Here is a 26,499-nt window from a genome sequence, read left to right as displayed (position 1 = left end):
CTTTTGAAATGCATTTATATTATTTTTGAATTTGCTGTGTGGCCCCGACTAGCCCTGAGCTTCATAGTCATCCTCCTGCCTTAACCTCCTAGGGAGCAGGGACTGCAGGTACCCCTGACTCTGATACACTTATTTGAGTTGTGTAGCCAAGCGTCCCTGTTTGAGGTGGTGATCCTGGGTGGGTACTTTTCTTGAGACTTTGGGATTAACACTGTGAGGAAAATCCCTATGTTGTCTTTTTCTTCTCTTTCTGTTTGTTTCCAGGAACCATCTTTTTCTAGATCCGTTTCTTTGACTCGACCTGGAAGCTCAAGCCTTGCAAGCGGGCCTAACTTCATCTTGAGGAGGAGACCGGCAGTAGAAGAAAAAAGGGCTCTCTGTAAGGCTCCTTCTGTGGCCTCCTCCTGGCAACCCTGGACACCTGTCCCCCAGGCTGGGGAAAAGCCATTGTCAGCTGAGAACGCTCCGGAGGACTCTTTATTCCTGCCTCACCCTGGGGAGAGCAATGCTACCGGGGTGCTGGCGAGTTCACGGGTCAGGCATAGGTCGGAGCCCCAGCACCCCAAGGAGAAGCCATTTGTGTTCAACCTGGATGATGAAAACATAAGGACCTCTGATGTGTGATGTGCAGTACTGGGTGTGCCAGAGAGATGGCGCTGTGACTCAGTGTCTCTGCCGTGGTGGAGGACAGAGGCTAATGGCACTCACAGTGGAGGGACCCATCCAGCTGGCTTTTGTTTTTGTTATTATTTAATTGGGGGGAATCATTAGGATAGACCCACAGGCACACTCTGTTGCCTCTTGAATGCCCCTCATTCCCCAGGTTTCATAGTGAGGGGTTAGTTTTAACTGTTAAAACCGGGGGAGGGGTGGTTAGAGTCTAGTTTTACCCCTAACCAGTACCCTCCCCACCATTTGTAGTTCTTTCATTTTCTTGGTTTTGTTTCCAGTTTATATACAGGATATCAGGCTAAGAGCTGCTTTCACCTACCCCTGTTTATTGGCTGATGTGTGGAAATCAGGCAAAGGGTTGCCATAGGGACTGAAAGGCCTCGGGTTCGGGAGACTCAGGTTGCAGCATGATTGATTGGGCCTCATCTGAGAGGTGGCCTTAGAATCTGGGGAGTGAAGGGCAAACTTCATAAAGTCTTTCCGGGCAGTTCCCTCAGGACGCCTCCCAGGGGAAGAGAGAGGACCTCTTATGAGTCATGAGGGCTGATTAAACTGCCATAGCCACTTGTGGGAATTATACTCTTCTCTTGCTCCCCTGTGACCCCCAGTGTTCTCAACGTGGGTGACAGAGCCACAGCTCTGTTTGCTGTGTATCGGGTCCTGAGGATGGCAAGGATGGCGTTATCAGTGTTAAAACGCCAGGACTGTGGAGATCAGAATGGACGTTTCCCTTTGACACCATGTTATTTGAGTATATGTGTGGTGGTTAAGTGTAGAATGATTTCCTGTGTGTGTGCGCGTGCGCATGTGTGTGTGTGTGTGTGTGTGTGTGTGTATTCACTCTCTATCTCAGAGCCTTAAGGTGAAGCTGCTCCTGAGAGGAGTTGGATGATTATTTATGTCAGGCACCATCTTTGACTCATGCTTTCCAGACAGGAGAATGGTGCCGCTTTGGCACAGCCGGTCTTGAACCCCTGTCTCTCAGTTCTTTAAGAAAGGGGCGGTGTCTATCTAACGTTAAGTGCTTGTATATTGCACCCTGCTGATGGACTTGCTTTTTATACTTTAAGTTGTCCGGTAAATGAAGCCATGCATATAGTAGGTAGAACCCTAGCATCTGATAAGATCCTATACACTCCCCAGTGGAGAGACAAAAGATGTTTTTTTTTTTCCTAATGGTTATATTTTTCATGGAAGAGAAACTGGGAATAAAGAAGCTGAATCAGGAAAAATCATTGGCTAGGAATTTCCTGGGTTCTAGAAGAGTTCAGAAGATTAGATTTCTAGGGTGTGGCTTTTCCATTTGGCAATATACTATTTCCACTGCCTTTGGAGGCATTTGTCTATCAACCTTGAGTAAACTGAGTTACCAGAGACTATGGCTGTCCCTCCAAGGAGAGAGGATGTGGCTCATTGTGTAACTTTTACCAGCTAGATAAGTTAGTTGTGTATTTTAGTTAGAAATTTGTAGCTCAAAGAAGAGACTTGGAGACTTTTTTTTTTAATTATTTAAGCCAATCACCACTCTTGTGTCTATAGTTAATGCAAAAGAAAAACAGGCACAAATATCTGTAAGTGTGAGAGGAAGTGTGTAAGTGTGAGAAAAGTGTGTTCTTTCTAATGTGGCTGAAACCCTGAAGCCGGTGCCACACTGAAGACTCCTGAGCTCAACGTGTGGGAGCTGTCCCCCACTATAAGTTTGGCCTTGTGTTCCTGGTCTAAAAACAAAACCCACTGGATCTCCATCTCTTTTTCTGTTCTCCATCTTTCCCCCTCCCCCTTTATTATTGTTTTTTTTAAATAATTTTTGTGTGTTTTGGTTTTCATAAACTCTTGGTTTGGGGATTATTTATTTATGAGTGACCAAGGTTACAGCTTACTTCAAAAGCCAAATTCTAAAAGCCCTTTGTCTCTGGTTTCAACTTAAAATCTTTCTCTAGAAAATTCTTTGGCTGCTCAACAGAATTGCTCAATGTAAGATGAGGAAGTAATGAAAATAAGTCAGGAGCTCGGGAGTGAGCTTTCCGCATCCCCTGACTCATGCAGATGATGTCATGTTCTGGTGTTTAAATTGCAAAATCTGTCTGTCTCGCTGCAACACACCGCTAGCTAGGCTATTACTGCTGCATTAACTGGTCATTACAGAAAGCTGATAGTCTCATTAAGTATTTCGAGATTGTCGTTAGATTAAACCCAGTGCCGTTTACACTATATAAAGAAAGGGAAAGATCAGTTTCAATGACTTTACCTGGCCAATACACGGGAATTCCTAGTTAGAACGTTGTTAATATAGCTTCAGTGTTAAGAAAGCATAATTATCTTTGTGAAGTTCAGAAACATTCCAATTCTCAATTCTTATTTCAGAATTCCCTTTCTGTCTGGATTTCTGACCAGTTGTATACTCATCTCCCCGTTTAAAATCCATTTGCTTTTGCTGGAGTCTTGCTACATAGTTCAGGCTGACTTTGAACTGATAATCCTCCTGCCTCTGCCTCCCGAGTTCTTGGATTATGAGCATGTACTACCATATCTGGCCTCTCACAGTGTTTTAATGTGAGTCAAAGATTAGTGCATGAACCTTCAGTGTTCGATGAATAAACTAGAACCTGGGGTGGGGGAAAATAGGGTATGATACAGTGTGGATTCGTGGATAAACGTATGCTGTGGCTAAATCAGAAGGGATTTCTGAATTATAAAAGGTACTGCTTTTTAAATGTATTTGTATTGTTTTTTTTTTTTTTTTGTGTGTGTGTGTGTGTGGAATAAAAGCAGTCTCTGAGGTCGGGTTCTTCTACAAGGCTCCTAAGGCAGTGTTCTCTGCAATTTAAGGGCTCACCATCCTTTAGCCTTGAAAGATTTGATGGGCTTGCTTACCAAGATCAGGTGAGAATTAGCAAAAATATTGTGCCTTTCTCATTCTGTGGACCCTGATGAGGGTATGGAAGACCACGGCCTAGGGAGGGACCTCAGGTCAAAGCGGTAGAATGATGCCTCTTCTCCAGGTACAATGCTGAGCTCCTGGGGAAAGATTTAAGGCCCAGCATCTTAGTTTACTGGAAGCAAACTGGTTTTGCTTCAGGACTAAAATGACTCTCCGAATAAATAGCAGATCAGCCGTTGAACAGGGGATTTGACATCTTCAGTATTAACCAAATAAACAGCCATCTGGTAGGCAATGGCAGCATTTTGGAAATTAAGTTTCCCATGTCACTTCTAACTTGGATTTTTTTTCTCTCTAAAATCTGTTTTTCTCAGTGCTCCCCTTCCCTCCCTTCTCTCTGGGTGTTATTGCCTGCTCGAGTCAATTACAGTCACTCATACTAGGTAGGCTTTGAATAAAGTGAATGTCTGGCAAAAACACACAGCGTGACCCCTTGGTCCTCTGTTTATGAAGGTGTGGCATGTCCCGTTTGAGCCTGTGTTTGAGCTGTGAAACACACCTCCAAAGGCACTGAGCTAAGTGCATGGAAACTCCAGCTTCTTATGTTGTGTGATTTCCTAATTGGTATGTAGCAAAACGTCATTTTCTAAAACTGTTTGGTTGCTTGTTTTTGTAATAAAAACATGTGAAATATTGAAATCTGGTCGGTTATTTTCTTGGTCGGATCTCGTGGCCGTGGGCGGGTGGTCACGTTTGTCACTTGACCCATGACTAGAATCCCTCCCTTCGTGGCTTATAGGTGGGTGGCTCTGGTTCTGGGGTGGCACGGGGTGGTGGGTGATATATGGGTGTGTGTGCCCAGACGTGAGCCAGACGCTGTCCTTTAAAAAGTCTGGAGGCTGGCAGAGGCGGCACCAAAGCCAGGAAAACGTGTTGCTTATTTTAGGCCAGTTGTGAATCCTGAGAGGAGTAACTGGAAAAGTGAAATCCAAGAGGGCAAGGAACAGGATGAGCTCCCAGGCGCTCTGGACTGTGTGGGCACAGTTTCTCCTGCTGTGCCTGCTGCTGCCTGTTCCTTGGGTGGAGGCCAGAAGGTCCAGAGTCTCGATGCCCTGTCCTGAGATCTGCGATGTCACACGTTGCCCGCCACTGCCCACCTGCTCGACTGGCACCGCGCCGGTGCCCGACCGCTGCGGCTGCTGCCGTGTGTGCGCGGCGGGAGAGGGTCAGGAGTGTGGCGGGACCCGGGGCAGGCCGTGCGTCTCGGGGCTGCGCTGTGGTGCCCCGTTTTTCCGGGAACCTATCGGGGGCGCATGGCTGGGCACCTGCGGCTGCGTGGAGGGCGAGGAGGTGTGCGGCAGCGATGGGCGCACCTACCCCAGCTTGTGCGCGCTGCGTAAGGAGAACAGAGCCGCGCGACTACGGGGCTCGCCCCCGGCAGTGCCCGTGCAGAAAGGAGGCTGCGGGGACTCAGGTGAGAGAGGCGAGAAACATCCCAGCCCCCCCTCCCCATACTTCTGAGTTTTCCTAAGTAGATAAAGTGGGTGCTCTTGAGTTTGCGCGCTGGCTCGCGGAGTCTGCCCTCCTTCGCCAGTTCCAGAGATTCAACCTGTTGTGGTTATTATTTCTGGTGTTCTTGCCTGGATAATGTGGTCTCTACTCGTTTTCACCGGGATTTTTCTATCGCTTTTTCTTCCCTTTGGTATGACAGCCTGGGTCCTTCCTTCTGCTAGTCTAGAGAACCTGCGTAGGCAGCGGGACGGAGAGATGCTGAAGGATTTTGAGATGTGACATCTGCTTCCAGAGAACAATGCCTGCCCTCACCATGGACCATTTATTCACAGGGACCAGGAGTGCAGGGCGGCTCAGGAGGAAGTTTAACTTTATCGCAGCGGTGGTGGAGAAAGTGGCGCCATCTGTGGTTCACTTGCAGTTATTCCGCAGGTAAAGGTCACACGGAGGGTCAGCTACCCCACCCGATGGCTGCGCATTATCTGATCATTAAACAAATCTGTTGTGAGAAAACCCAGGTTCAAAGAGTTGGCTGGGATGTAGCTGGGCCGTGGAGCTCGTGCGAAGCAGGCGGGGAACCCTCAGGTTCCTGCCCAGTACCCGAAGAAAAATTATTATAAGAGTTACTTCGCTAAAGCGCAAAAGGCCAAGCGTGAGGATTCTGGCTTCTAAATCCAAGTTTCACCCGTGCACGTTGGTGGCTGATGTTTCTTTTCCCCCCATACTCCACAAGCAAAGCTTAAGGCTGACTGTCGGAGCTAGTCAACATTTGCTGCTCTCTGTTTAGCTTTAGCCACCGCTTGTGCGCAAGGAAACCCGGATCCACAGAAACTTAATTTGTTCTGTTTCACGATGCCAGTTGACAGCGGAAACCAAGAGCTAGATTTTGACATTGTGACAGCGGTGTGAGCCTTTACAGTGTTAGCACCAGGTTTGGTCTCTTCTCAGCAGATGCCACAGGTTGTCACTCTGGCTCGATTTGAAGTAAGCAGGGTCTTGGGACCCGGTTCTGATTTGTGCTCAGAAGAGATGGCCAGGCCATGCTACATGTGGCTCAGGATGGAAATACACAGGGGAAGGAATAATGCTTGAGAAAACTCCTGGGACTCTGGTTGATAAATGCGATGTTTCCTGGGTCTAACAAACCATGTCTGGATTCCCCAGTCCCTGCCCTTAGTTCATCTATTGCCTTGTTCCGGTGCAGGTCACCTCTCACCAACCAGGAAATCCCTGCCTCCAGTGGCTCTGGGTTCATAGTGTCTGAGGATGGGCTCATCGTCACCAATGCTCACGTCCTCACCAACCATCAGAAGATCCAGGTAGAACTCCAGAGTGGGGCCCGCTATGAAGCCACTGTCAAAGACATCGACCATAAGCTGGACCTCGCGCTGATTAAGATTGAGCCGAAAGTGAGTAGTCGGGAGCTAAGTTGGAGTCTTCACCTGTGCGGATTTCACAGTATTTGCTGATATTTATTTTCTTTTAAGTTCCTTCACTATGCCTATTCTCTGTATGTACGGTACGTGTGTCCCCCCCCCCCGCCCTTTTCTAAACCCTGGTGTCCCAGGCTTCTTCTTTTTTAAGAACAAAGTAAGTCATGAGTGATGTAGAGATTAAAATCTAGAGCTTCAGCGGGCAGTGGTGGCGCACGCCTTTAATCCCAGCACTGGGAGGCAGAGGCTGGCGGATCTCTGTGAGTTCGAGGCCAGCCTGGTCTACAAGAGCTAGTTCCAGGACAGGCTCCAAAGCTACAGAGAAACCCTGTCTTAAAAATCCGGGGGGCGGGGGGGGGGGAGAAATAGAAAAGGAAAACCTAGAGCTTCACTGAAACCTCACATTCCCTCAATGCCCCTCCCTTACACTCCTGCCCCCTTCCCCCTACCTGCTGTGTTTCCAGTCTCTCCTCAGTAAGTGAAGAACCTAATCCTCAAAGTTGCTGTGGTACAGACTCCAGGTCCCTTTGGCGTACCTCCTTTGCTCCACCCCCATTCCTGGGCAGGGCAGGAGAACCCAGAGTGGGCGCAGGGGTGGGAGGAAAGGGTCAGGGAAAGGGATGGCAGAGTAGAACAGGGTGAAGTGTGGACTCCTACCCCTGGGGTACCAACTGGACTGGGTACAGAGGAAAGGGCACAGCTCGCCCTATCCCCCAGGAAAGGGACCCTGCAGCTTCATGCTCCTTCCTTTGGGAACAATGCTAGACTGTTTGCCCTTCTGGCAAGGGCTACAGAGCCAGGCTAGACTGCATCCCCCTGCAGCCAAGGCTGCTCTTGCAAGGTAGATTTTCCAACTGCAGTGGCAAACTCTCCAGGTTCCGGCTACTCAATTCTTGATATTCATTTCCTTTCTCATGTGGGCCTGTACCCCTGTACCAGGGTCTCTGCTTCACCTCCCTCTTGAGGCTCTTATTTTATCAGTTTCCTCTGCCCACTCTGCAGCAGGGGCTGCAGCTCACACACCTCTGAGACTGAATTGCAGAGCTTCAAAGCAACAGATGATTGTCTGGCTGAACCTTTTCAAAGAGAATGCCTGGGTGTACCCCAGTATTAGCTACCTCGGCTTCAGCAGCTTGGCTTGGCAGGTTGCCCCAGTTTCTCTCTGCAGAGCTTCCAGGTTCTGGGATTCTTGGGGGATTTGGTTGCAGCTTTACCTTCTTAACCTTCAAGGCACCTGGGTGGCCAGCACAAAGCCCAGGGGAGATGCCCTCTGTGTTGCTTTCCACTTGGGCTCCTACCTGACTCTCAGGCTTCAAGGTCTTCAGGCCAGCTTGGGCTAATAGGCCTACTCTAACCTGAGGTCTAGAGTAGTTAGCCCTCTGCGGAACTCATGCTGGTGGGAACGGGGAGATCTCGCATACCGTCCGTCAAGTTTGCCCAACCCCTGACTTGATTCCCGGTCCAGCCATAGGGCTTTATAAGCTTAGTCAAGTCCAAGGGTCAGCCCACCCAGACTGGCTCCAGTCTTTTTGATCTGTCACTGCCATCAGACAAGAGGGATGAGAAGGCCAAGTCCAAAGTCAGGTGTTCAGTCATGGGGAACAGGAAACTCAAGCTGGGGGCCTCGTGAAAGGAGGCCTAGCCAAGGGCTTCACTCTCTGTGTATGTTTTTTCTGGTGTCACCTGCCAGCAGGTACTGGCTGACCGTGCTCTTCTTCTCCATCTTTCCTTTCTTTGTCCCTTGCTCCCATGTGCAGACTGACCTTCCTGTGTTGCTGCTGGGGAGATCATCCGATCTCCGGGCTGGAGAGTTCGTGGTGGCTTTGGGCAGCCCGTTTTCTCTGCAGGACACGGTGACTGCCGGGATTGTCAGCACCACACAGAGAGGTGGCAAAGAGCTGGGACTGAAGGATTCAGACATAGACTATATCCAGACAGATGCCATCATTAATGTAAGTCACCGGGAATCTGTTCTCAGCCCAGAAGGTATTGCTGGAATAGAGTCAGAAGAAAACTTTAGGGTGATCTTGTTTCCCTTTGGTCTTTTGAGCATTCTCAGAGGACATCCCTAAGGGAGGGCTGGAATGCCCTGTTGCTAGAGCCCAATGTTTGATATAACTGGCACCCACCCTTGGGACTTGTCGCAGAGCTCACTTCTGTGATACCGTGTGGGGTCCTTTTGCTTTGCTCTGTACCCACACTGACTTTAGGATTGGGAGGGTGACAGGCATGATTTTGGCTGCCTTGGGAAGCAGACAGCTCGGGTAAAACTCATTAGGAACTCTGTATAAATGATGAGGAGAAATGTATGTTTGCTAACTGGTGGCTTTCTCGACTTGTCTTCAGCACGGGAATTCCGGGGGCCCACTGGTGAACTTGGTAAGTGGCCACTTTCCTTGCTTATTTTTCCTCTTTAAACGTCTTTCAAAATCCGTGATATGGACTTGGGTACCACTCTCATGGAGAGATTAAGCAATGATGCTTTTTATTCTTGGGTCTTAAGGAAATGGTTAGTTAGGGAAAACTTTGGAGCCTGTGAGGGATTTATCCTCCTGGCATGTGCTCTCATCTCACCAAAAGCACCACCAGGGCCCTGGCTACAGCTTATTTCAGAGTTTTCCTCTTTTACATGCTTTCTGTTGCCATTGGATAGTTACCAAAAAGCCCAGGAGATTAAGCTCCGACTTCTATCAGAAGACCAACTGTGCTATGTCTTGTACACCCTTGAGATCACAGTTCTTTTACATATGAATGATCCCTCATCTGATAACGCTGACTGAAGGGCACAGTCTATCCAGGTTTTTAATCTTCTGCCTGCTCACAGACGACAGAAAAGCCATACCCAGAATCCGTTGTTCTTCTGTATGTTTTAATCTGTGACGTATGCTTGTTTTTCATGACAGGGTTTCTCTGTGTACCCCTGGCTGTCCTGGAACTTGGTCTTGAGACCAGGCTGGCCTCGAACTCACAGAGACCCACTTTCCTCCCGAGCGCTGGGATTAAAGGCATGCACCACCACTGCCTGGCCTGTGGTTTATTCCTAATTGAACCAGTGCCTCTACTGGTGATGCTGAAGCTTCTGCTTGCTCACCTGCACGAGTACAGTACTCCTAGGCTCAGGCTTCTCCTCCAGCTGCTACTTCCTTTTCAAGCACACGCTGGGCAAGCACTCTGCCATTTGGCTACAGTGTTGGCCAACACAGCGATTCCTTCTCGTAGCACTGTGCCCATTTTCCAATTATACAGCGTCTGCGTAGAGCAGGGATGGAATATAGAATTGCAGGCCATACTCCAGAATTGTTGAGTTCCCATTTATATTTTAATACAAATACCTTTCTGCTGCTTTTGTTGCCTAGCAATGGCTAAGAATGGCGAAGGGCGCGGGCAGGAGAGTGTTTTCTGCTTCCCAGTGCCAGCTTTAGCTGACCCTGCTTCAGGGAGGGCAACTGGTTTCTGATGAACAGGTCTACTGAAGTATTGCTAATTTGTAGCAATTCAACATCTTTTGGCTTTTCTTGTTTATTTTTTAGCTTCCTTTAAGTAATTAAGGGGCAAATGCATCTTGTGGGTTTTGTTGTTGTTTTGTTTGTTTGTTTTGTTTGAGACAGGGTCTCCTGTAGCCCCAGTTGGCCTGGAACTCAATAGGTAGCTGTGGATGATCTTGAACTCCTAATCTTCCTGCTTCCACCTTGCAGGTGCTAGGATTTGGGAGGTTCATGCTATTTTAGTATCTTGTGTTCTTATTCGTATCAAAATGTAAACTGTAGCCCATCTTTAAAAATGAGTGCCATTTACTAACAGGAGAATGAGCTAGGGAATGATACATATTCCACAGCAGCCTTGGCTTTTTGAAGTGACAAAATGTAACTTGTATATGTGAAGTGCCACTTCCTTCCCTGGGCATGCTAATTGCCCAGGAAGATGACATCTGTTCTCTGCAGTGAAGAAGTGGATTCTCCCTCACCCCCTTGTTTTGACCCTGTGAGATTAGTTTTACTCTCCTCTGCTGGTCCTGATGTTACATGGTTCGGTGTGCAGAGCATCCTGATTTAACTTCAAGTTTCCCCTTCCTGGCCAGGATGGCGATGTGATTGGTATAAACACCCTGAAGGTGACGGCAGGAATCTCCTTTGCGATTCCCTCGGATCGGATCAGACAGTTCCTGGCTGACTATCACGAGCGCCAGTTGAAAGGTGAAGGAAGTTGGGGGGATTTAGCCCCTCTGTTTTCATACACACTCCCACTTTTGGAGGCCTGACTTCTTTATGGGGTTGAGGTAGCGGGTGTCGGGTAATCATATCGGGGTGCTAAGCACAAAGCTAATGTGAGACATCACGGAAACGCTGGTATTGTACAGTTTATAGACGAAGCCACTGAGTGGAGATGCGTCTGTGTTGACCACAGCTGCTCTCTGAAGCAGAGGCTGTACAAGGCTAGACGGTCTAACAGCGAGTCTGGGATCTAGGTGTCTCTTAAACTGTGCCAAATGGAAATAAGCCGAGTTGTGCGTCATACGTCATGACCTTCCTTTCCAGGAAAGGCCCCTTCACAGAAGAAATACCTGGGTCTTCGAATGTTGCCCCTCACTCTGAAGTAAGCCCTGGGTAACTATGGTAACACGTCATCACTTGGCAATCTTACCAAGAAAACAAAAGCATTTGGACAGCAGTAAAGGGACCCTTGTGACCACAGGCTCTATTGTAGGGCTGTGTCTCCCTCTGCCAGCCCCACTGTCTTTCACTCTGCCTGGGTTACATCATGTCCAGAGATGCAAAGCCTTGGCCTGGGGGAGGGGCCAGCACACAGCATGGGTGGCTTGTGATTGGCTGGGTGGGATTTGCCTAGGTGCCTGCCGGTCTCCAGCTGAAGAGATGGGGAAAGACATAGGCTGTGTGCCTTCTGATCACGCAAGTCTTTTCCTAGGCCCCAGGGGCTCCTTGTGTTTGCTAACCATTGTACTGTTCTCAGCCTCCTACAAGAAATGAAGAGGCAAGATCCGGATTTCCCTGATGTGAGCTCTGGAGTTTTTGTCTATGAAGTGATTCAAGGAACGGCTGCTGCAAGGTAGGTGAGAGGCCTTTGCCCAGCCTCCTGTGTTGTTTCTAGGCAGGCACCAGGCTGAGCTTGGAGCACCAGCATCCTCGTCATGGCCTATACACACTGCACACTGAGCTCCTGAGAGCTGCCCAGTGTGACTCCGTAACACAATTTAAAATTCTATTTTTAGTTGATGTAAAGGAAAAAAACAAAACACCAGAAACAAGGCAAACGATTTTATTTTCTTTTTCGTTTTCAGAAGGACTGTATTTTGTGTTATTTATGGCTTTGGATGAGCTATCAGAGCATAGGGGAAGACTGGGTGTGTACTATTTTATGTGGATGGCAAAGGCATATAGAAAAGTGCAAAATATTTGTCAAAACTTCACAATTTTTATTTTGTGTTAGAATGACAAAATTTTAGATTGATGGCATTAATAAGATGTGCTATTGAAGGCAGCTTTATCTGACTTTTTAAAAAGGTGACTATAAAATTTAAAGCACGGCTTGCAATACATTTATATTGAGCAGTGCTGATAGGGGTTGCAGTCTAGGTTAAGATTTAATTTTTAAAGAAATTACCAAATTTGCCCGGTGGTGGTGGTGGCACAAGCCTTTAATCCCAGTACTTCAGAGGCAGAGACAGGTGGATCTCCGTGAGTTTTAGGCCAGCTTGTTCTACAGAGCGACTTCCAGGATAGGCTCTAAAAAAAGCTATAGAGAAACCCTGTCTCAAAAACAAAAAAACCCAAAAAAGCAAAAAAAAAAAAAAAAAACCCACAAAAAATAAAACAAAACAACAACAAAAAGCAATTACCAAATTAAACCCCTCTCCTTTTTTTTCCAGGTAAGATAAGCTGTATACTAGCTCCTAAACATATTCTTTCAATATTACAGGTTATTACTGAATAACTAAGTTTTATGTTAAGTTATTAATGACTTCTATACTAATTTTAGAATTCGGTGTTTGTTTTCATGTGTATGTGCACATTGCGTGTGTGGAAGGCAGAGGTAGATGCTGAGTGTTTTCTTCAGCCACTCCCATCTAATGCTTGGAAGCAGGGTTTCTCTGTGAACCTGGAACCCCCCAGTCTGGCTGTGCTGGTTGTCCCCAGAGTTCTAGGGATCCGCCTGACTCTCCCTCCTCAGTGTTGGGATCTCAGGCATGTGCCACTGTGTCCAGCAGTTTTTAAAAATACGTGTGCTGGGGGTCCAAACCTTCCTCATGTGGTGTGGCAAGTACTTTACTCTGAGTCTTTCCAAGCTCTTTACTTATTGAATTTTTGAGACATGGCTTCACCTGTGTAGTCCAGGCTAGCCTGAAATTTGTAATCCTCCTGCTTCTGCCTCCTGAATGCTAGGATTATAGGCATGGGCTATGATGTCCCAGTTATTCAGTTATTAATAACCACAAACTAAGGATAAACAAATGATTTCAACACTTCAGTAATTAGTAGTTAATGAGAATGGGAAGGATTAACCAGCTCAGCAGGGCTCAGGGGCTCACGGAGACTGAAGGGGTCTGAGCTGGGTCCTCTGCATCTCGGGGATGGTTGTGTAGCTGGGTGTTCTTGTGGAACTGCTGACAGTGGGGGTGGGGGGTGAAAAGGGAAGAGAAAAGAACAGGAAGGATTCAGGGTTCTCTGAGGACCGAATGGCAGTGCAAACGGCTGGGGCTGACACCTGTGCTGCTAGATCAAACAGCCCTGTGGAAGGTTTAGCTGTTTCCACCTCTGCTCTGCTTTAGCATATTTAGTATCAGGGAGAGGCAGCTTCTTTTGCAAATGTTGCTCTCCTGGGCCCCGCCCTTCCTTTAGTACCACTCACTGTTTGCTTTTCAAGGGCTCAGCAGTCTGTTTAGATGTTGGCAACACTGTTAGACCTGGAAGAACTCAAGGTACCAGCAGTTTGGCATGGCCAAGTGTCAGGTCTCACACTACTAGATTTGGCATGTCCTAAGCTTTTCTAGACTCTCCGGGTCCCCACCCTGCCGTGCCCTTGCTCTCCTTATTTTAACTTCTGATCCAAAGCCAGAGAACTACTCTCAGCTCTTTAAGTTGTGCCTGAGCCCCCCATCCCTGAATCAGACTCCCCCTCCCCCTGCCATCCCATCTCCGTGCTAGTCTTGAACTCCCAATTCTCTTGTCCTGACTTCCCAAGTGTTGGAGTTAGCTGTGCACACTGTGTAAGATGAACCTTTCTCTGTCCCTCTTCCTTCCTCTCTCTCAAACTCTTATTATTATTTCTTGTTTTCTGGAATTCACACCCAGGGTCTTGTGTGGGCTAACCACCTGCTCTCCCATTAGCCTCCCTCCCCTGGAGAGTATTCATTTTAAACAGGATTCCCAGGTGGGTAGTACACGCATGTCAAAGTGAGAATCACTGCTGTCAGTCTCTCGACAGCCCAGCATCCATCCTTGCTGGCTTTCAACTGCTTATATTTAATAACTACTAATAATTACAAACAGCAGCTGGCACTTAGGAGGCATTTATTACATCCGAGGAACCAAAGTGTTCTTACACAGTTGTTGGAGCCTTATGACATAGTCCTTGTTTTTAAGAGGAAGCAGCTGTGTTGAGTTACACAGAGGCCAGAGAGGAGGTGTGCACCCTGGCTTCGTTCCTCTACAGTCCTGACTTTGTAGTTACTCTCCTTTCTAAGAGGCAGAGTTGACTTAGTGGCCAGAAGATGGATTTTCAAGTCTGAAAGACACAGGAGCAAATCTCACTTTAATCTCTCGGAGGTTGAGACACGGGAAGAGGCCACTTATCCTTTGTGGGCTAAGTTCCTCGTATTCAGTGGACAGCCACAGCACTGCTTCCTCCCTGTCCCGTGTCCCTGCTCATGACTGCTGAGTCAGCTGCTGTCCTTGTTCCTACGGATTCCTTGCCTGGAGCTTTGCCCTTCCTTCTCTTCATACCCCAGTGCCCCTCTGCACCTCGCCCCCTTGATGCGGGCCAATGAACTAAGGGCCAAGTACATGCTAAACATAGCCTGTACCCTAAGCTATACCCTAAGCTCCTTATAGCTTTCAAACTCCACATATCTTGGTAATCTGCTCACACTGTCATTTTTTCTTTTTGGTTTTTGGAGACAGAGTTTCTCTGCAGCTTTGGAGCCTGTCCTGGAACTAGCTCTTGTAGACTAGGCTGGCCTCGAACTCACAGAGATCTGCCTGCCACTACCTCCCAAGTGCTGGGATTAAAGGCGTGTGCCCAGCGTCATTTTTTTCTTGAGTCTTGTTTTATTTTTTTTTAAACAGCATCTTCTGGAGTCATTTGATGCCCCCTCACCCCATTCTTACCTTTACACACCCAACCAGCCTGTCCACGTTTTTTGCACTTTGCTTTTGGAACTGGAGTCTGTATCCAAAATATATATTCCATGTGAGGTCAGTGTGATGACTGAATAAAACGACAGCTCCGAGTCAGAGCTGTAAACATCTGGACTTGGAAGCTTGAGTGGTGATTGGTGTACTGGAAGCAGAACATCTGGGACACACAACAGCTCATCGTGCTCCAGTTCCAGAAACCATGGGATGGGCTGTCCAGTCAGGCTCATCAGAGCACAGCTTCCCGGGGGAAAAACACTGGGCTTTGGCAGTCTTGCTAGTGGATTCGGTAATGTTTGCAGTGAACATAGGGCAGAGGCGAAGAGAAATCAGAAGCTGAACTGTCCATTCCAAGGGAGATCCGAAGGATGAGAGGACTCAGCTTCTCCCAGAATTCTCACAGGGTCTTAATATAGGAAACACAGAGGCTCATCGTGCTCATCGTCCTCTAGTTGGCTTCATGACACACAGGCCAGCAGCCCTCACAGCTGGAGGGATTCAGGCTAGTCCTACCCTCTTGGTTTATGTCTAAAGATCAGCAAAATAGTGGGGCAGTGTGTGTGTGTGGGAGTAGGGGAGGGAATCAGACAGACAGACAGACAGACAGACTACACCCCCCAAATGGGAATGAGTAGAACTCTTCTTCTGCCTTCATCAATCTCTATTTTTGTTTTTCGAGACAGAGTTTCTCTGTGCAGCCCTGGCTGTTCTGGAACTAGCTCTGTAGACCAGGCTGGCCTCGAACTCAGAGATCTGCCTGCCCCTGCCTCCTGAGGGCTGGGATTAAGGGCGTGCACCACAACTGCCTGGTTTTATCATCTTTCCTCTTTCTTTCTCAGCTCAGGGTTGAGAGACCATGACGTAATTGTCAGCATAAATGGGCAACCTGTCACCACCACAACTGATGTCATCGAAGCTGTTAAGGACAATGACTTTCTCTCCATCACTGTGCGCCGAGGAAGTCAGACCTTGTTTCTGACAGTCACACCTGAAATAATCAATTAAGTATCTTACTTCGAAAAACCGGCAAGCAAAATCAGTTATATAGTACATGGTTAGTATTGAAGAAGTGACAAAGGTGGCAGGGGCTTTGGGATATCAAGAAAAATGGATGCTTTGAATGCATGAATGCACATTTGTACACACACACACACGGATCTTGAGGTTGGGGATGTTCCTCTGTTGCAAAAAACTTTGAAGCCAAGTGGAAGCAGCATGATGGTCTGGTAAAATTGGAAGACAGAAAACAACTGGAAAACGGGCAGTTCCCAAGTGAATCGTGACAGGAGACTTTGGTAACCTCCTATATAGCCATAGCCTGCTATGTCAAACATACGTACAAACCATCTACCTACCAAATAGTAAGAGTCTGAATCTGGAGTAAAAAGGCAATCACATTTTAAGTAATCCTCCTTCGTATACTTCAGTTTCCTAAGTTATATCACATTCTTGGCCAGGGATTGGGGGTAGAAAAGTTATCAATTACAAGACAGACTGAAACTGATGATATCAGGTTATAACACAGGAATATTAGTCTCAAAATGACCATTTTAGCAGTAGAAACAATTTTGGTCCTCTAGTGTTTCGAGAAAACTTCTTCCATTAAAATAGTTTTGAATCATTTGTAGACTTATATGTAGGTTCTTCCTTTTAACGGAGCTTACAAACACTCAGACATTTTACATAGTGAGCTGTGGTAGGGCCGACTCAGGGCTTAAATAGTTTATTCTGAGCAACCTATTTTTAGTTACTGTTTCCCAGACTTGGGAGGGTGCAGGGTCAAACCCAGGGAGCACTCACCATTGAGCCTTCCAGAATTAAAAAAAAAAAATCTATATATCACACCCCTGGATCTCCTTAAAGTCTATGGGAAGCTTCATTTGTGTATTTTTAAGGTCTAGTTTCTTCACAATGAACCGAAAAATACAACCGTAGTGTGTAGAGACTATGAATTGACTCTTCCAATTGCTATTGTTGTAAGCAGGGTGAAGGTCAGTGTGATGTTTCCAAAGTTTTTACAGTTGCCATCTTTAATAACGTGAGAACAGTGACATTAATCAAGGATGCTGAGGCAGAAACTTCTAAGAATTCTACAAAATGATGCTGTTTCCAGGACCAATTTCACCTGAACTCTGCTGGTCTTTATGTCAGTTATTATGGGAATGAAGGTGGAGTAGCTCTGCTCTTTCTAGAACCCATGGCTATTTGAGGAGCAGGCTCTTGGTCTGACCTGCCAGTTACGTTATATTTAACGTCTCTTTTCAACTTAGAGTTTGAAAGCTGCCTATCATTCAGAACGCTTTTCTTCCCAGTGACTTCGTATACTTCAAGTATACGAAGTATACTTGGGACTGCAGAGGCTTGGCTGGCTCTAACACTGTGGTACCCTGAAAACTTTTACTGTCACGCTTGTGTGGGCAAGAGCGTTTCCTCCTCTCTCCCCTCAGACATCCGGACTTGTCCCCAGCAGTCAGTATCCTCTAAGCAGGCATACCCTTTTCTTTCTAAGGGTATGCGTTCCTCATTTTTTCTCACCTGATCATGCAGGAAAGTGTTAGTTACTCATATAGAATCCTTTTCTTTTTAAAGACATGGTCTCACTGTGTCGACCAGGCTGTCCTCTAACTCTCAGGTCTGCCTGCCTCTATCTCCCAAGTGACACAAATGAAATGTACTCTAGCCTACGCAGTCTTTTTAAATCACTTTAAATATATGGGGCCCATATTTTCAAGGCTGATTAAAATGGGAAAATACTAATCTGTTAACTCATACATGTCTGCCATTGTTGGATTTCAGAACATAATTGGAATGAAGAAATTACTGTCTCTAGAACACTCCAGCAGCCCAGAGTCAGGGCAGTGGCACTTGCGCTGTGATGAGCACGGAGAACTAGAGCAGGCAGGCTGCAGGAAGACCCTGCACACTCAGATCACAGCTTTCATTTCTAATGTTCACCCTTCAGCAAAAGGCAGGTTTTGAGCTTCATTCTCCATTGGAAAACACAGCAGATGAGGCTTTAACACTTTATTCTGTAATTTAAATTCACAGAGTCAGAATTTCGGTGTGTATTAAATCCACAGTCTTTTCTATGTCATCTGGAGATTTCTCATTGGCACAGTTTCTGACCTGTGGTTAGAAGTTCAGGGTCACGAAAGACTGTGCACGGATAAACATGCACTTCGTTTATCCTGTTGGGTCCCCCTCATGATCCAGCCACACAGAAATGGAGCACTTAAGAGGATCTGTGGGGAGAAGTCACTAGTTTGCTAGTTTGTACATGAAGAAAGGGACGACTGGACTCCCACGACACTGCTAGCCATTTCTGGTCTGCAAGGTAAGGTTTGGATTGAAAAATTCAGTCCGAACTTCTAAAGAGGACAGTGTTGCCCTGAGGAGGATTTGGAGTTTGTAATAAGTAGGCGGGCAGCCAAGCACTTTTATCCTTGCCAGCATGGGACAGCAGCAGCTTTAGTATACAGTACACCAGTTGCTGCCATCACTGGGCATCAGGCCTCCAGTGATGAGCAAAATCAAGTCGACAAACCACCAGATCCCGAGTCCTCCCAGGGTCAGCAGCTTCCCGACGGCTGTTCCAGTGTGCCCCAAACAGAACCGGTCGACGCCAAAACATCCCAGGAAGAAGGAGTAGAGCAGCGTGGTTATAAAGTAGTGTCCGGTATACCTGCGTGGAGGGAGGAGATGTCTGCCTCATGACAACTGATGGGACCATAAGAAAGCACAGCAGCTTTTGGCTGTGCTGCAGGGGCCTCTCACCCTGCTTTGGTTCTCTCTTGACACATTCAGTAAAGTGTGGCTATTGGGGGGGGGGACGGGGACGGAGACAAGCCTCGGGGGGGAAAAAGCCAAACAGATAGCTTATTACATTCATGGGTCCTAGAGAGGAGGCAGGGCTACCACCCTACTGGGCCACACGGGAAGGAGAATGTGGTGGTCAGGATAGGAGGAAGGGGTAGGTCCAGGTTGCAATCTTTGTTGGGGGTGTTGCAGAAAAGCCAAGGCAGGACAGATCAGCAACTTAGGATCGGCTACTTGAATAACCAGCAGCTTTAAGCTACATTCAGTGTGGGCCCTAGTGGCTTGACACATGACCTGGGATGATGAAGGCAAAGAAGTAGTCTCCTGGGTAAGACAAGCACTAGATGGCTCAGGGCATGAGTTGGCATATTTAGGACATGATGACTAGATCCTTTGCTAATACTGAATTTTCCAGTCTTGGAATGGATAGTCTCTCCAGAGACATAAAAAAAGTAACAGACTCTTGTGAGTGCTTCCCTATCTCTAGTTGCTCTAGGATCTCCAAAAAAGCACTTGCTAAGATAGGAAGGGACTTTAAGAACAGAAAGGGGCCTGGAGAGATGGCTCAGTGGTTAAGAACACTTTTGCTGCTCTCTCGAAGAGGAGCCAGGTTTGGCTTCCATCAGTGACATCAGGTGGCTCACAAGCACCTGGACCAGATGCCCTCTGTTGGTCTTCACAGGCCCTGCAGTCAACAAGTGCAAACCTAGCCACCACCCCCACGAACACACACACACACACACACACACACACACACACACACACACACACACACACACACACACACACACGGAGTTGGACTATCCTAGTGCATCACAGACTGTGGTAGCTGAGGGTCTGGGGGCCTGTGGCTCTGCTGGCTTCCTGAATTCTTTTCTAAAGGAAGCACTCTTTCCTTGAGCTCCTTTTATCTGACCAATCTTTACGTGTCAGTGAGAACACAGGGTTGCAGGTGCTAATGTCACTAAGGCTTCTTGCATGAGCTAACAGTCTAAGCAGGGTCTGTATCTCTTCGGAGAATTTACTCCAGATTTCTTTAGTATCAGGTGATTTCAGCTGAGGAACCCCCAAATTTCTTTGCAAAACCTTGTTCCAGAAGTCTTAAAGCAGATTTCACGGGCTGGTTGCCGGTTAGGAGTTCTGAAGCTACACTGTCTGGCCCAGGGCCTGCAACCTGGGATGAGGGGGCAGACGGGAAGACTCAACCCACAACTTCTGCTCCTAGCTGTTGCAATCACACTGCCTCAGTCAGCAGGCAGCATACAGGAGGAAGCACGGGCATTCTTTAAAACTTCAAAGAAAAAGTCCCATCAGCTGGCACCTCCATTACCCCTTTCAAGGTAACAGTTGGAGCTAGGGGTGTAGTTCATTAGCGGAACACTTGCTTAGAAGGTGTACTGGGTTCAAATCCCAGCACCACACACGCAGTACAACAATGAAAGTAGAACTTACTTTATACAAGGCTTATTCTCTCGTAGAAAGGTCCGGGAGCCGGCACACTCAATTCCATCCAGGGCTCTGCACTGGACTGCAGTGTGTTCCACATCACTGTAGGCCTGACCCCCAAACTGTGGAGAAAGGAATACAAACACACGTGCATATTCACTAGGAAAAGCTGCTTCAGTACTGCTAATAATTCTAGCACGACTCAGCAAAACTCTCAAAAGCACGGAATGCGATGAGGACCTCAAGAGACTTAGTCCAGTCTAAGTGTGCAGTGAGGACCTCAAGTGACTTAGTCCAGTCTAAGTGTGCAGTGAGGACCGCAAGTGACTTAGTCCAGTCTAAGTCTGCAGTGAGGACCTCAAGTGACTTAGTCCAGTCTAAACTGTATACTGCTTTAAATAAACCTTGCTCTTCCACGACTGGCTTCTTCAGGATAAAAACAAACAACAAACCTTAACAGCAGAGATGTACACAATGGTTTGGTTATCTTGTATTTATAGGAACACAGTGAAGCATTTTTAGAATGGGAATTGAGATGTCAATGCATACCAAGACAGCTGTTGTAGATTTACTGTAAACGAACAGTATTAGAAATAATATAGACTGTCACCTGAGGACTTCACTTGGGCTGCGCATAATTATAGGTTTCTGAGTCTATCCCTACCAGTATAAGTTTAAGTTTGAGCCCAAGCGGTCAGAACCCGGGTATTTCCCTGTGCTCAATTCAGCTCGGATGGAGAGAGCAGAGTCACACAGTCTTATCCGTGCCCTATTATTGCTTTCCCATCCTTCCCCTGTGTTCCTCAAAGTGAGGCTGGAGACAAGGATGCTCACTTCTCAGCCTCCTGAGTCCTGCCTATCCTTAAGGGCTGCTGGCTGGGGGAGAGTTTCAATCTTGTGACAGGATACATTCAGCTTTTAATTAAAATAATCAAAATTAAGTTATCTCTATGCAATGTTAGTCAGGCTTTTACCAATTACCAATAAAGCGAAATTTCAATGTCTTTAAAATATTTCTCTATATACAGTTCAATTAGGATTTGTCCCTTGGTTATGGTTTTATAGCGTTTATTCCTTTGGGTCTGAGGTAGTAAGACAATGCTTTCCTCATAAGTCAACACCAGGTTGAACCCTGCATTATAACAGTGTTGAGTCGGTAGTGCAAGGTACACGGACCTCTTAGGTGCGGGCTGAGCACGGTGATGTGTACCTGTATCCTAGCACTAGGAGGCTCAAGCAGTGGGATCATGAATTTAGGGCTAGCTTGGGCTAGAGAGTGAGACTGTCTCTCCAAAACAAAACAGACAAACCAAAACCACAACAAAACTAAAATCAAACCAAACCAAAATTCAATGGGTTTTGAGAGACCAAGTAGGTACATCCACTTTAAGGATACTGATGTCTTTTTTACGGGCAAGTTCAACAGAACCGCTATATACCGGCTGCCCATGCGTACTTCAGCATGGCCAGGGCATAAATTTCATTCATTCATTTTTCACTGTCTTCTCTCCAGGCTGAGAGGCCACTGCTACCAAAGTCTTCTCTGGAATGCTTTATCCTCACACAAAAACCTTACTGTCAGACGCCAGCCACTTCCTAAGGGCGGGGCTACCCGCCTGTCATCACCTTCACGAGCAACTTGTTCCAAGTGCACGTGTAACCAAGAAAACCCAGTTCGGCATCACCGTTCCAAGGTGCACGGCCCCTTTCCTTCGTTCTTTTAAAGGGAAGGCATGCTTTGAAAGGTCAGGTGACATTTTAGCTTCAATTTGTTCATTTCAGTGGCGAAAGGCACCAATACAGGTTGGGTTTTGCATCTGGGCGGATTGGGCACAGTCATTGTTAGTTCCCGACAAAAGCAAATGTGCATTTCAGCCACTAAACCTTGGTCACGCTGGACATCTCTAGCAATAATTATACGGATGGAGTACTTAAAAATAAAAAAAGTCTCTTTGTATGCCCTGATGGTCTTCTGTAATAGCACTCAGCCATGCTTCCCGCGAAGAGCGAACGTACAACAAACAAAAACCTCACCTTGAGACAACCATAACCAAGCTCTTGGGACGCAGTTGCATTTCCAACGTGATCCACTGGGGCATCACAATCTACAAACTCGTCGGGTCTGCAAATCATTAAGACCATCGTCAGCCCCCTTTACCAAATGCTATGCGAACGCACGTAATCCTAATTATTTTCCTTCCTTCTGCACTGCCCCCTTCCTGCACTGGGACTTACACACGCTAGACATGCTATTTACCATAGCGCTACATCTCCAGCCCTTTACATTTCTTTTTTAAATTTTGAGCCAAATTATCCAGGCTTGCTGGCTGGCTGGCCTTGAACTCATCTTGTAACCAAGGCAGGAGAAAGGGTGAAGGAAGTGGAAGCCTACACCAATCTTTCCCAGGCTTTTCGCGGCAGGGGAGTCGAGAGGCAGGGTACCCCAGAATCACCTCCCCCAGGTGGAAGCAGCCTTCCCACCCAGCCGGGTCCGATCTCCGCTAGGAATGCCCGTACGACCCCGTAAGCTTACAGGTAAGAGCAAAGGATGACCGGAGACTGGGGGTCGCTGTATTCCCAGCTAGGGGCTGCGGGACCCTCCGGGTGAGCGGAACCTGAGGGTGTGAGCTCCACTTCGGCCGTGGCATTAAACGAGTGGCTCCGAGAGACACAGTGCAGCAGCAGCAGGTTCCCCAACAGCAAGGCCGCCTGGCCGCACAGCAGTAGGTAACTCACAGGGCAACCCCCCAGCACCATCTTCCCGGGCCGGTCCTAGAGACCTGGCCTAAAAACAAAGCCAGGCCGCCACGACCGACCCAAGACCCGCGCTGGCAGGCCTCTGCGTCGGCGCGGAGTTCGCCGACACACAGCCAACCGGTGCGCAGCTCGGTGTCCCGCCCCGCCGCTGCGGCCAATCAGAGACCTCCAGAGGAGGGGGGGGGGGAAGGCGTGAGACCTCGCCCCGCCTTCTAGCCGACGCTCCGCTCTTCCCTGTACGGGGGGCGGGGCTCCTTCTAACCCCGCCCTCCAGCCTCCCCTACGCTCTCCCGGACCGGCTGCGCGGGCGGAGGGGCGGGACAGACAGGCACAATCGGGAGCCGCCGGCGTGGAGCAGGCCACCGTCTCACCGCAGACTGTATTTTCCTGACGTCCGGAGCGAGCGTGGTTGAGAGGGGAGGGAGGAGTGCCGGAGCGGGCGGGAGAAGGGGGGGGCTGCGTCAGTGCCGCGCGCGTGCTCGCCGTGGGCGCGCGCCCCGCCAGCCCCTGGGGGCCCCCGCGAGGTTGCAAGGATGACCGAAGGGGCGGAGGCGGTGGCCGCGCGTTGAGCTGAACCTGCAGAAGCCCTCGCTATGGGGCCGCGCGCGCTCTCGCCCCCTGCCTCTCTGCGACTAAGGTGGCTGCTGGCGTGTGGCCTGCTGGGCCCGGTCCTCGATGCCGGGCGGCCAGGTGGGTGTCGCGGGGGACGGTGTTCCGGGAGCAAGCGCGTCCCGGGCTGGGCGCTCCCGAGTGGCCGGTGGTGCGGACTGAGAGGTGGGTGGACCGACCCCAGGCTCCCGGCGACCCTGACAGTGCTGACCCGGAGCCCGGCGGCCGGCTGCCCCGTGGCCGTGCGCTCGCCGCTCCCCGGGCTACGGCTAGCGCTTGCGGGTGGAGTGGTTGTCACTGGCCCTGGGCTGGGAATTGGAACTTTAGCTTCAGTCCTATCAGAATTTGAGATTTGACGGTCGTGGTCTTAGCGGACTCACCAGTAGTAGGTCCGCCGAGATTCTGATGGAGAAGAAGGCGGGTTTTCCTTGGGCCGTTTTTTGTTGAGTAAGAATACTTTTTATAAAAAAGGATAAACGAAAAGCTACATTTCTAGAGCCCGTTGTTAGTCTTTCTAAATCTGGACAAAGAATCACTGCTCTGTTTAACCCAGGCGATTATCGGAAAGAAATGCCTGTCGAACAATACGTTTGAATTGTGAAACTTCCCGTAAATATGTAAGATATTTATACTGGAGATGATGAAATGGGGGTAGAAACACACCATCAACACACTAGTTTCTTTCTGGAAATAAGTTATTTATTTTATATTTTGTATTAGATTATTGTATGCATGGCTGAGTTATTTCTACTAGCGCGGGGAATACGCTGGACAACGGAAGGCTTTTCCAAATTCTTGCCTTCAAAGGTGATGAGTGAAGATTGGAGTGCAGGAGCGCTGACCTTCATTAAACTAATTACATTGTTTCTTCTCTTTGGCTTTCTCTTTTAAATTAAGTTTGCTTTCTGCTGCGTTTAAAATACTGAAAATATCTGACTCGGACGCTGGGCCAGATCGGTTCTGATGATTCACACTATCGATAGGGAAGGGTCTGAATGCTTAGTAATCTCTAACTTCTTGTGTTTGTCAGTATAAATCAGACTATATTTTCAGTTCGGGTGTATGTTTATTATTACACATGTGTGTAAAAATGAATGGAATATCCTTATGTTCTTCAATTGTGGCTGCAGTGGACCGGCTGCTCACTTATACAACATTTATCAGACTCCGAGTAAACATCATTTCTGGTGCTTTTGGAGGACCAAATATATATATATATTAAGGTATAAGAGAGATGTTGAATTTTTTTTCTTTCTTTTTTCTTTTTAGAAAGTGATTTTTGAACTGAGCTAAACTGGTGAGCAAATGTCAAGTTAGAGGGGAGGGATCCATTATAAATGTAGGATTTATTTTCTTTCCCCAAGGGTAAGTGGATGTGAAAGAGAATACCCTATGAGGAGACAAGGGAAGTGTGAGTGTGTGAAAGTGAGCTAGGGAAGGGAAAGTGGAGGGAGGCAGACGCCAAGCTAAGGAGTCACACCCACCCTGCACACTGGTCTGGGAAGTGACGGATTTTAAGGCACGTGGCAGTCAGATTTCAGCTAAAACATTGAGAACACAATGGAGGATGGATTCTAGGAGGGAGAGGCCAGAGAGCTGGAGCCAAGATTTGAGGTGCTGGCACTGAGCACAGTGAGTCAACTCGAGTTTCCTGAAGTGAAGATCTCCCAAATCAGCTGAGTTTTTGGAATACAGGATGTTTAAAACATGAACCAAACTGAAACATCCACACACTAGTTATATTGGGAGCTAAGCTTGTTTGGTAGGATTTCTAACTGGTTTTGGCAACATTGTGCCCATGAGGATTTAAACAGTGGATTCAAATAATTAAGAAAAAAAAACCAACAAAAAACTTGGGGCCAACAAATATAAGGAAATCAGATGTGTATGAAGCTTCTCAGTTTCTTTTTTATGTCTTTCTTTTCCCCTGAGACAGGGATTCTCTGTGTAACATCTCTGTGACAGGGTTTCTCTGTGTAGCTCTGGCTGTTCTGGAACTCACTCTGTAGATCAGGCTGGCCTCAAACAGAGATCCTCCTGCCTCTGCCTCCCAAATGCTGGGATTGAAGGCATTGCACTGCCACCACCACCCAGCATTTTTTTTTAATGTAATGTACTGAATACAACATGTAGACTAACCCCGATTTCTTATAGAAACTCTGGTGTCCTGAAGAAGCTGTTTGAAAGCTTGCTCACGACAAATAATTGGAAAGTGAAGTAGATGTAATAGTTGGAACTGAAGTTCATGCCAAGCTCATTTTCAGATGTCAAGCAGATTTTTAAAAATAATTCTTAAAATTAGTATATAAAGCAATGGGTTTCATCATGACAGTTCATGCATGCTTATCATTGTATGTTTTTTCATTTTATCTTCTGACTCCTTGTCCATGGTCTCCCTCCCATAGTTTCCTTCAACTTTCATGTCACAGATGTGTAATATGTCTATATATGTATGTACATAGATGTATTAACTTAGATTTCACATAGGGGAGAAATATGTGGGACATTGTACTGTCTTTAATTTTCGAGAATTTCTTTCAGTGTTTTGAATATACTCAGCCCCATTTCGCCCTCTAGCCCCTCCCAGACTCACCTCCTGTTTCCCTGTCCTCTCCTAATTTCCTGTCCCATGGCATATCTTTCAGGAGTGAGTAAGGCGGAGGAGAATGGATGAGAACAAACTGTAATGACATTACGAGGATGCCAAGATGAAACTTGCTTCTTTGTGTGCCAACTCCCAAGATTAATATTATTAAAAAAAGACCAAAAAAGGGAGCTAGCCTGAGAAATTCATGTTCAGTCTTCACACCTGTCTCTTTCCTTTCCCCTTCCTCCCTCCCTTTGTTTTTTGAGGCAGGATTTCTTTTTGTACCCCTGGCTGGCTCCCGACTCATAGAGATCTCCCTGTCTCTGTCCCCTGAAGAGCTAGTTGTCCGTTTTGGACTATGCTGGCCTGGATTGGGTTTTCCTTCACCTTAACTTACTGCTAGATCTTATGAAAATT

The 26,499-nt window shown here is 47.5% G+C and overlaps 4 protein-coding genes across 8 annotated transcripts in view; 3 read left to right on the top strand and 1 right to left on the bottom strand.

The window, feature by feature from the left end:
* Plekha2 (pleckstrin homology domain containing A2) overlaps nucleotides 1-4,252 on the top strand; it is a 59,824-nt gene extending 55,572 nt beyond the window's left edge. For all 3 annotated transcript variants that reach the window (XM_075986378.1, XM_075986379.1, XM_075986380.1), the window contains exon 12: nucleotides 265-4,252. In XM_075986378.1, the coding sequence (XP_075842493.1) occupies nucleotides 265-624 (360 nt within the window). In that variant the 3' untranslated portion in view covers nucleotides 625-4,252. The remainder of the gene's footprint in view (nucleotides 1-264) is intronic.
* Nucleotides 4,253-4,419: 167 nt separating this feature from the next.
* Nucleotides 4,420-17,961, top strand: Htra4 (HtrA serine peptidase 4). The gene is made up of 9 exons (XM_075986375.1): nucleotides 4,420-5,027; nucleotides 5,398-5,497; nucleotides 6,270-6,474; nucleotides 8,256-8,450; nucleotides 8,845-8,877; nucleotides 10,577-10,691; nucleotides 11,034-11,091; nucleotides 11,467-11,562; nucleotides 15,707-17,961. The coding sequence occupies exons 1-9, from the start codon at nucleotides 4,562-4,564 to the stop codon at nucleotides 15,870-15,872; spliced, it is 1,434 nt and encodes a 477-aa protein (XP_075842490.1). The 5' UTR covers nucleotides 4,420-4,561; the 3' UTR covers nucleotides 15,873-17,961.
* Tm2d2 (TM2 domain containing 2) lies at nucleotides 17,877-22,994 on the bottom strand. The gene is made up of 4 exons (XM_075986377.1): nucleotides 22,663-22,994; nucleotides 22,164-22,251; nucleotides 20,136-20,251; nucleotides 17,877-18,549 (listed from the first exon to the last, which is right to left on the bottom strand). The coding sequence occupies exons 1-4, from the start codon at nucleotides 22,884-22,886 to the stop codon at nucleotides 18,336-18,338; spliced, it is 642 nt and encodes a 213-aa protein (XP_075842492.1). The 5' UTR covers nucleotides 22,887-22,994; the 3' UTR covers nucleotides 17,877-18,335.
* Nucleotides 22,995-23,347: 353 nt separating this feature from the next.
* The window catches only part of Adam9 (ADAM metallopeptidase domain 9), a 61,754-nt gene continuing 58,602 nt past the window's right edge, over nucleotides 23,348-26,499 (top strand). For all 3 annotated transcript variants that reach the window (XM_075986374.1, XM_075986373.1, XM_075986372.1), the window contains exon 1: nucleotides 23,348-23,576. In XM_075986374.1, the coding sequence (XP_075842489.1) occupies nucleotides 23,480-23,576 (97 nt within the window). In that variant the 5' untranslated portion in view covers nucleotides 23,348-23,479. The remainder of the gene's footprint in view (nucleotides 23,577-26,499) is intronic.

The sequence above is a fragment of the Microtus pennsylvanicus genome, chromosome 9, assembly GCF_037038515.1.
Source record: "Microtus pennsylvanicus isolate mMicPen1 chromosome 9, mMicPen1.hap1, whole genome shotgun sequence".
Lineage (NCBI taxonomy): Eukaryota > Metazoa > Chordata > Mammalia > Rodentia > Cricetidae > Microtus > Microtus pennsylvanicus.
The sequence above is the reverse complement of the archived record's forward strand: the minus strand, read 5'-3'. Positions and strand labels throughout refer to the sequence as shown.

Excerpts from the sequence above, each read along its gene's own strand:
- Htra4 (XM_075986375.1), top strand. The coding sequence starts at position 4,562 with ATGAGCTCCCAGGCGCTCTGGACTGTGTGGGCACAGTTTCTCCTGCTG. Across the intron at positions 8,451-8,844 it reads AGACAGATGCCATCATTAAT|CACGGGAATTCCGGGGGCCC; the intron begins GTAAGTCACCGG and ends ACTTGTCTTCAG. Across the intron at positions 11,563-15,706 it reads CAAGGAACGGCTGCTGCAAG|CTCAGGGTTGAGAGACCATG; the intron begins GTAGGTGAGAGG and ends TTTCTTTCTCAG.
- Tm2d2 (XM_075986377.1), bottom strand. The coding sequence starts at position 22,886 with ATGGTGCTGGGGGGTTGCCCTGTGAGTTACCTACTGCTGTGCGGCCAG. Across the intron at positions 20,252-22,163 it reads TTGGTTATGGTTGTCTCAAG|TTTGGGGGTCAGGCCTACAG; the intron begins GTGAGGTTTTTG and ends CTTTCTCCACAG. Across the intron at positions 18,550-20,135 it reads GAGAATAAGCCTTGTATAAA|GTATACCGGACACTACTTTA; the intron begins GTAAGTTCTACT and ends CCCTCCACGCAG.